The sequence below is a fragment of the Microchirus variegatus genome (assembly GCF_963457635.1).
Source record: "Microchirus variegatus genome assembly, chromosome: 3".
Taxonomy (NCBI): domain Eukaryota; kingdom Metazoa; phylum Chordata; class Actinopteri; order Pleuronectiformes; family Soleidae; genus Microchirus; species Microchirus variegatus.
The window spans coordinates 30,656,433-30,666,414 of NC_139804.1; the positions used below are offsets into that span (position 1 = coordinate 30,656,433).

At 39.6% G+C, this 9,982-nt stretch overlaps 1 protein-coding gene across 1 annotated transcript; it reads right to left on the reverse strand.

The window, feature by feature from the left end:
• Positions 1-784: 784 nt before the first annotated feature.
• On the reverse strand, positions 785-8,124 carry aifm4 (apoptosis inducing factor mitochondria associated 4; the record flags this gene model as incomplete). Its single annotated transcript, XM_083886963.1, has 18 exons — positions 785-815; positions 1,099-1,203; positions 1,293-1,368; positions 1,464-1,562; positions 1,639-1,756; positions 2,545-2,621; positions 3,085-3,148; positions 3,258-3,329; positions 3,465-3,580; positions 4,157-4,287; positions 4,556-4,647; positions 5,350-5,436; positions 5,540-5,652; positions 5,782-5,863; positions 5,978-6,022; positions 6,897-7,006; positions 7,834-7,943; positions 8,042-8,124. 18 exons carry the CDS (start codon positions 8,122-8,124, stop codon positions 785-787), a joined length of 1,611 nt encoding a protein of 536 aa, XP_083743089.1.
• Between the last annotated feature and the right edge of the window lie 1,858 nt (positions 8,125-9,982).

Genomic DNA, 9,982 nt, shown 5'->3' on the forward strand with positions numbered 1-9,982 from the left:
TATATGGACAATCAATGCAAAATCGGTCCTCAAAATTAAGTTTATACCTGAGCAATATACTTATGTACCACAAATATTAAAGACACTGCAGGTGCACGTTCATGCTCTCACATTATTTATATTTAACTTCAAACACCAAAGACATAAGGCAGGATTATGGCCTCTTTTTTTTCAGTATAATGGAAATGGAAATGGAAATAAAGACACTTATGCACCTTTTCCAGGGCCTTTACAAACTCACAGGTAAATATGAAGCGAGACACTTGGACCAATCACAACTCTGCTGTAAACATTAGAATTACAGTATAATGGCAGTGCAATACGCATGGAATGAGATTAAAGAAAGGGTCAGATGATGAGGTTTGATTTTTTTTGGCCCTAATATTCCATAGAACAGTAACCTCAAACATTCACTTCAAAAAGTGAATGATTTCATTCATGTTAATGCGTGAATGAATACAGTATAAGGGATATACAGCATAGTACTATCATAAGTGGGATCCTCACAAATCCAGTCAATCTGGTCTTTTCTGTCTGGTTTTTTTCCAGGCTACATTTATTACAGGCAGAGATTAGATTAGTCACTCAATGCGCAAAGTGCAAAGTCAATAAAGTTGCGCTCTGCTGCTATGGTAACTGTGTGTATTTTCTAAGAGGGGAGACCTTAATTGGCCATCAGGAGAACTGATGTGGAGCAATCCACTTTAGCACAATCTGACCGAGATGGGAAGGACGAGGAGAACACTGCCTTCCTCCTTCCTCTCCATACAGTAGACATCTTTGGTCACATCTGCAGCCAGCTCAGGTCATCCACTCTGGAAATAAAAAGAAGAAAATAAAGTGATCAGTAAAGAACCCCGTGATTTGTGTTATGATGTTGACATAACACATTTTTACACACGTTTAATATCGTCCCTCACGTTTGGTGTCCAGTCAATAAGTGTCTCTAAGGACATAGTTTTGGCCATAAACAGTGGAGGCATAAGACCCAGATGTTTCGGGACTGTCTGCAAGTGTTGTGTAAATAATCTTAACAAGGTCACCACATCAAATGATCTATCTATTAATAATATACAGGAAGATTATGACGTCACTCACTGAACCTGTGTCTTTTTAAACCTCTGTCCAGACGCCATCAGCTCTGCGAGATGAGCCACTGCAGGATCGGACATCAGACCGGCCGCCGCCACCACCTCCTCATCCCTGTTGACCAAGAAGAAATTCACGAAATTTAGCACCAATGGCATCACTTCATATTCCCAGGTATCAGGAACGACTCCACGGCTGCTCACTTGATGTAAAACGCCAGGAATTTCCTATCCTCCACTTTGCCTTTGAATATTATTTCACTGTATCCTTCTCCATAGCCTGAAACGAGTCAGTAAAGATGAGAATACATATTTAATGTAAGGGTGACAGTTTCTCTATAACTTAGATATCAAAAGAATAAATCAACCATCTACCTGTGTATCTAATACTCTTCCCCAGCAGCACAGTCCAAAAGAAAGGAACTGACTCTATTTTGGTTGCTTTCTTCAGCATGTTGAGGGCAGCGACTCTTCCTGAGATAAAAAAAAAGAACCGAAAAGGAGCATGAGATCGAACCCACGGAGCAAATGTAATGTTTTTGACTTTTACCGTGAGCATGTGACATTTGCCAATGAGCAATGTTGACTCTCTGGTCTCCACGAATGGCCAGAGGGAAGGAGGCAACATCTCCAGCACTAAAAATGTCCGTTATGTTGGTCCTCATGAACTGTTCAGACAAGATAAATGAGATCATAGCGATTACAATCAATGACACAAAGTCATAATTATAACACTATAAAGCAATATTAATGCTTCGTTGGCCATGGTGGGACGAGATTAGGGGTGGGGCAAAACCTTGATACAGTGAAATATCACAATTTTTTTAAAAACAGTTTATTTGGATTAGCATAAAAGAAATCAGTTGACGTTTCAGGCCACTAGTTGGTGCCAAGTGCTCACTGTCACTAGAGCTGTTGTGTGAGTATGTCACAATGTATGATTTCGCAGAAATACTTTGTATTTGCAATATTGTGATAATATCGTATTGTGACTTAAATATCGCGATAATATCATATAGTGACTTAAATATTGTGATAATAACTTATTGTGTCTTAAATATGACAATAATGTCGAATCGTGACTTCAATATCGTGATAATATCATATTGTGACTTCAATATCGCGATATCGTATTGTGACTTAAATAACGTGACAATATAATATTGTGAATTAAATATCGGGATATTATCGTATCGTGACGAATATCGTGATAATATATCGTGACTTAAATGACGTGATAATATCGTATTGTGACTTAAATATCGCAATATCATATTGTGACTTAAATATCGTGATAATATCGCATCGTGACAAATATCGTGATAATATCATATCATGACAAATATCGTGATAATATTGTATCTTCACTTAAATATCGCGATAGTATCGCATCATGGTGTCTCTGGTGATTCCCACCCCTAATTGGTATCCACTAACAGTAACAGTGTCAAGTTACCTTGTCAACAATCACAACTTTTCTTGAATCCAGCTCCACTCCACTTCCCTCCAGGAAGTCAGAATTAGGAATTACTCCTGAAAAAACAAATTTTGCATAAAATAAGTTTGCACATCTGCATGTTCTCCCTGTGTGTGTGCGTGGGTTTTCTCCAAGTTCTCTGGTTTTCATCCCACAGTCTAAAAACATGAAGATTTGGGGATTGGACAAATTGGAAGTGGTGTGAATAGGTGTGAATGTTGTTGGTTGTTTGTCTCCATGTGTCCCTGTGATGGACTGATGATCTGTCCAGCGTGTACAAGGCCTTTCACCCTATGTCAGCTGGGATTGGTACCAATTACCGTCATGTGGAGGATAAAGAGGCAGAAGATGCTTGGTAATAATGGATCCAATTGTCTTGTTGATGTGTTAATCAGTGTAATCATTGTAGGAACTGGACCACAGCATTCACACGTTGGGGAACAACACTGCATCCGATCCAAAGAGCAGCTCAAACACAATGAAGCTGGAGCTTCAGGAGCTGCTGTGAGAGAAAATTACCAATTCCAGCAATCACCACATCGGCTTCGAGGACCGTGCCACTCTTCAGCACCACCTCCTTCACCTGAGAAGAAAAGTAAGTCTGTGATAAAAAACGCACACCAGGTACTTTTTCCATCAATAATATGCATGTTAATTGAAGGTATTTTTAACTGTCCACATAGTGAACTCACCTTGCCATTCTCCCCTTTAATCTCAGTGACTCCTTCATTCATGTAAAACTTCACTTTTTTTTCCTCCATCATCTTAAAAAGAGGAAAAGTTGTATTCCTATTAGTTGATTTAATTCAATAAGAATATATATATTTTTTATTTATTTGTTTTTTTTAAATGACATTTTGCTGTCACAGTGGAAGATTAATCCTCTCAGAATGACTTACCTCCATTGTCATTTTGCCGATCTCTGGGCCCAGAGAATGCTCAAACGGGTATGTGGAAGTTCCAACCATGGTCACACTGGAAGCTTTGTCTGACAGGAACGACGCTGCCTCCATGCCTGTCGTGTTTTAATAGTCATGAACAGTGACAGTAAAAATAGCCAAGAATGTTTGATATGCAGCGTATAAACAAAGTAGCTTTTGAAGTAATGACGCTGTAGGAACCATGTCTCATTTTTATTTATGAGTTTCCCTGCAACTACTAGGGGGTTGTATTTAATTAACAAATACAGCCCCCTACAGAGTAGGCGTGAAGTATTGTCCGCACGTGCACTTTCCAACATGACCAACAGAGGCCGCCAGAGGCTTGTTGCGTGAATGGGGTGAAGTCTGCCATCTCTGATCGCCTTGTTTCTTATTTACCTGAGGCAGACACCGGCCCAGGGTCATGCTGGGACATCGGAAGAAAATAAATCGCTGATATCATTCCAGACGCTAAGGAAGAACCTGGTTGTGATTTATACCCGAGTGCACGTAAAAACAACACCTAACGGCAAACAATCAGCAGCCAGTAACGCCACAGTCCAGGACTGAGTCGCTCTAGACGCCTTCTGAAAGAGCCGCCCTGTCAAACTAATCTTTAATAAAACAAGTACAAGCTGTGGTAAAGAGATCTACGAGATCTATGTGATCACCTATGAACGAAGTTCCGACGACAACGGCCTTTTTGCCGAGACAGGCGTTGTAAATGTCTTTGGCGTTGTCGTAATTCTGGAGTAACTTCACTCCCTGCAGGTCAGAACCAGGACAGCTGAGCGGCCGCGCTCTGTGAACACAGTGAGTGACAATATCACAACCGAGCTTTCAACGGGATAGTTTGGGTTTTGTGTGGTGTGTGGTTGTATGTGTGACTCTCTCTGAAGACATGGCTGCCAACAGTCTGCAATATTTTAACAATTAGCTGCTTTTCTTTTGGTTAAAATGTTTTTTTTCCCCCCAGTTTCCACCACTGGCAGCCATGTTTTCAGTGAGAATAGGTTGTTGTGGCACACGTGGCCAGCAGGGGGCACACAGCCAGGAGTCACGCCTCAAACCTGCAGCCAGTTGAGATGAGGAGCTGGTCGTAAGGTTGCAAAACGCCATCGCTCAGCTTCACCACCTTATCTGCTGGGTTTACTGACACCACCTGCAACAAAACACAAATCATTTTAAACAAATAGATAGAATATATATTTAAATTAAACTGTGAGAATATATCACAGTTTCTCTGCTTGGAAAACACTCCAAACTAGCGGTGGGGGAAAAAAATCGATTCACATAGGAACCGCGATTCTAATCAAAATCACACAAAACACCAGTTTGTGTTATTTGTGTACAGTTTATTTTTGTAACTTCTGGGAGAAAAGGCAGCTAGCCTAAGATTTTATTTATGCAAGTGATTTTTTTGTACAGTAAGTAAGTTTTTATTTGTTTTGAATGAATAAATGTTAACTTTTGTCTTAAGGTAACCTTTGTGTGATCACATTATCACAATATCTTATACAAGCTGTATTGTTTTGATGCCATGATTTGCCTTAACACACTATGCATTGTATCAATTTTTGAATCGAGAATCGGTTGAAACGAGAATCGATTTTGAATAGAATCGTGAGCCACCCAAAGATTCACATCCCTACTCCAAACTCAACTTCAATTGCCAACGTGTGCTTGTGTTCTTAAATAGTTCTCCTGCACTTTATTCGTCTTTATCTAGTTGCACTTTTATGTTTGATTTGTAAGTGTTATCTCCCTCCCCTCTGTGAAAGAGATCTTGTTCTTAATGGGTCTTTTATCTGGTTAAATAAAGGTTAAAGAAAAAGAATATAAATCACAGTTAGACACTTCTCACCTCCTTCTTTGTCCACAGCTCTATTCCATGCTGTTGATAAAAGTCACTTGAGCGGAGGAGGACGCTGCTGCTGTCCAGATTCATAGCCTGAATGGAGGCAAAACCACTTACTAACACGTACTCACAACTTAATCGAGGGTAGAAACACATCAGAACACAGGTGACCTCTCTGTAATGTTCACCTTCTTACCTTACTCATTTTGGGTTTGTCATATGGAGGGAGGGTGTCCTTGGTGACCACGATGATTCGACCTTGGTAGCAGTTCTGTCTCAGTGTCTCGGCACAAACCAGCGAGGCAGGGCCTGGAATCATTGTTTTTCAGCGGGTGCATTCAGAGATTTAGGAATCGTGCCCGTATGACTTTACCATATGTAGTCCCAGGTTAAATGAGCATGGATGAATAGACTGCGGTATTAAAATCTGACACTTACCTCCACCTATGAGCAGGACTGTGTGTTTGACGTCTGCGTCCACGGTGCACATCTCCTTCACTCGCTTGTTCACCGTCAGAGACTGAAACAAACACACAAACAAGGGACCGATCGATCGATCAATTAATCAGTCTACTGTAAAAATGAAAGAAAACACAGCACTCGTGTTAAATGTGTCCAACCTTCTGCTTCTTACTTTTTTGCTGATGGAAACGTACACCTTGCCATCGTCAACTTTGACCTGTTACAATAAATAAAATAAAAAAATCATGAAACAGTAATGACGAGAGATAGAACTGCAAACGTCGGAAACACAACAAAGTGCTAATCTGATGAATCACTGCCTCAAACATACAGTATACCCCAAACATCTGAGCTAACATTTAGATTTTAAAGTTATTAAAGTAGAACATGTTTGTTTACAAGGCCTGCGCCCTTGATACATCTTAAAAAACTCAAGTGTAATTTAGTGTCTTGACCACATTACATTAAAGAAGCACTATGTAACTTTTATTGAGCAGCCACAAGTGGTTGAGCTTTGAGTCAGAGCAGTTTTTAATGACTTCTACGTCTTTTTAAATGATTTTTGGGTTCGGCCTGACTCATGAATGTTGCTCCCTGTCGTTAATTTAGATCTTATTTTGGATTAAAAATGATATGTAATAAAGTTGCGTTAAATGGAAAACAAACGGCCCGCTACTTTAAGCATAACTGGATTTGTTACAGTATGAGATTAGATGATAAGATAAGACTTTGTTGACCTCTGCCAAGGAGGTATATGTTTTCACCAGAGTTTTATTGTTTGTTTGTCTGTTAGCAACATAACTCAAAAAGTCAGGAATTGGATGAAATGTCCACAATGGGACCAGGAACAGGTGATTACATTTTGGCCGTGATCCGTAGACGCCATCACTGGTTACAACACAGGCCTGCAGGGTGTGTTTTGTAGGTGGAGGTCTGCGCTCTCTGAGTGCTTTTCTAGTTTTAATTGCACAGGTTCAATTTGTCAATGTCCTAACTCCAAAAGAGCCGCTGCGTCTGCGTGTGCCATGCAGCCATCTTGAGACGGGCACTCAAAGAGTAGTTGATGTTATGTAAGGTCGTTTGTTTTTTACCTTGTAGCTGGGCAGACTGTCCAGACCTGGATAGTCTTCAATGTCTCCAGTTTTAACGTTAAAGCAAGCGCCGTGATAGGGACATCTGACTCTGTCACCGACCAATATTCCTGAATTATCACAGAACACACAGGCTTAGGTTTATCAATGCAGTGCGGGAACATTTCATCAAGCTCTTCATTTCAGATGTTAATTCATAGTAGGGCTGCAACCATTGATCAATGAATAAGGTTTTTAATATTCAAACATGTTGATGCTGATCTGGGCCACAGTAGTGGTCTGACTGAAGGCCTTTCTGCGTCTCATCGTGTGTGTGTGTGGTTTTTCTCCCACAATTCACAGTAGCTGTAAATGTGGGAGTAGATCGGTGTTAGTCTCCATGTTGGCTCTACACTCTTAGAAATAAAAGTGCTAAGTAGAACCATATAAGGTTCTTCGGCTTGTCCTCATAGGAGAACCCTTTTAAAACCCTTTATTCAGGAAAGTGGTTCTCTGGATCAAAATGGTTCTTACTGGAACCAACAGTTACCAAGAACCCTCAAAAACCCTTTCTTCAGGAAAGGGTTTTTCAGAAGCTAATGGTTCCAGGTAGAACCTGAGCCCTTGTAGAAGAACACTTTTGGAACCCTTATTTCTAAGAGTGTACAAAATGACTGGCAATCATGTCCAGGGTGTGACCCCACGTTTCCCTGTGTGTCAGCTCCTGCGGACCTCAACAACGTGAGTATTTTCTGGTTTCTTTTCTCCGTGTCATCAAGAAATCTTTGATTTGTGGACGAGGCAAGTGAAGAGGTTTGCAAAAAGTTGATCAACACTTGACAACATTTTTATGGACCAAATAACTCATCGAATAATCCTGACTCACAGATTAATCTATCTAATTCTAATACTAATAACCATTAGTTGCAGCCCTAGTGAATAGGGATAAAGGTTTAACCATTGATCAGAGGGGCGTTGTAATGAGAGCACCGGCTTCCAACAGCACTGTATTGACCGTGGGTGCGGACCAGCAGTACTTTCTGCTCTCCGACCAGGACTTGCTTCATTCTGAGCAAACGTAAAATAGAGACGAGGAGAAAATCAAAATGAAATTCAGTAACCACACAGTTCTCCCTACAAAGAGCAGCAGAACAGTTGTGACTTACTCTCCATCCTTCAGCTCGTCTTCCTGACAAACCATTCCAGTCACCTCCTCCTGCTCCTGACGGGGCTCGTGGTGCTGAGTCATGCTGTCACTGCAAAACACAGAGATGAATAAACTCCACGTTAGGTTTATGAATGTATCTTTGTTCTTGCGTGTAACCACGTTAACGTTTGTTTTTCTTCATTTTTAGTTTGTTTTTCTTTCTTCACAGCAGATAAACACTAAAAACGTGTTTGGTTCCCACTTGTTAGTTCAACTCTTAACCCACTTAAGCCGTCGCCGACTCTTCTGTCTGACGAGGCGCTCCCATTTGTAGAAAACCTGTTGTGTTGCCGCCTTTTGTTGTCGATGCTTGTCGTGTAGGAAAAAGTAATTCCTGAATACACGCATGCTGCGATCCTCTTGCAGATAATGACTGAATCAATTTTAAAAAGTGGTATTTTGCAACATACACACCTACTTCTTACACACCTCTTCACGAGCAGTGAAAACAGTCCACATTAACACAACAATGAAAATCAAACTTTCAAAATGGAAAGAGAAAAACTGACATTTGACATTTATCCCCGTCCTCTCACATGCATTCCACACATCGCCTACTCTTCATTCTGTTACAAGTTAGCGTGAGTATTTGTGGATTATTAAGTGCATTCACTGCCTTAAACATGCAGCTTAAGAATTTAAAATAATGAATCCTGTTTTTCTTCCATTGTTCCTCCCTCCTCCCTCCTCAGGAAAGCATAGCTTTTCATCCTTAAAAACAGCTGCTTTTCAAAATAATAAATTCAGTGTCACACTTCTTTCACTTGCCCAAAATGAAATCTCTGTATAAGAATCGTGCAACGACATAATTATGATGCACTGGGGGGAAAAAAATCTACTATTACTTTATTTATTGACATCATTGCATATATATAACATATACATATTAATGAAATCTAGATCTCTTTAAATATATTTAGATATCTAAATAGTGTTTATCGTAAGTTATTTTTTGTTTTATATTGTAGTAGACGATATGCTAATTTAGTGCACATCTAATTAAAAAAAAGAAAAGTCCTTTCAGTTCAGTATCACAAAATACCAGATTATACTGCCCTCTAAGATTAAAAAATAAAAACAAGCGTGACACTTTGCAGTAAATAACAAAACTGTAATTAATGCAATTTATACATGTAGTTTTATATTAATAATAGTCAAGCACAGGCTACTCCATTCTATTCTACAACTTTTCTGTTTAGGGGCCCATACCAAACAGGCTTGGGCTGTAAAACATTTTATTCATCATTTCAAATGAATATGATTATTTAAAGGTGCATTATGTAATAAATCTAAATCAACTGGCCATAACATCCTCCTAATATGTCACAGAGACTCAGGAATAATGTTCATATAACAAACTGAACTCACCAACAACAACAGTACAGTCAAAATATTTGCATTAAAAAAAATATTTTACAGACTGCAAATCATGTTTATGTTTTGAAATCATGTTTTGGCATGTGGCGCCACCTACCGCCATCTACCAATCATTGCAGTCAGTAGAGTCTCAGCTGCTGAGCAACCATGGGTTGCCAGTTACGTTAGAAAACGAAACCTAAAAGACCTCTGTGTTTTGAATTTGAGTGTAGTAACCGTTTTTGGCCACATTCTTACATATGGCACCTTTAATATACTAAGAAATGATATCATATTGTTGATAAAGGACTTCGGACTATAATGACTTTCTATTTTGTCACAGCCCATGCATATATAACTTGTTGATAAGAAATACAGTATCAATATACAGTCCTTTAAGTGATGGGCAACTGTTCATAATGTGGGCTACTGACTCCATGTGTACACACACACACACACACACACACACACTCACACACACACACACACACACACACACACTTAACACTCCCAGTTAATCTAATCACTGCATTGATGGGGATTT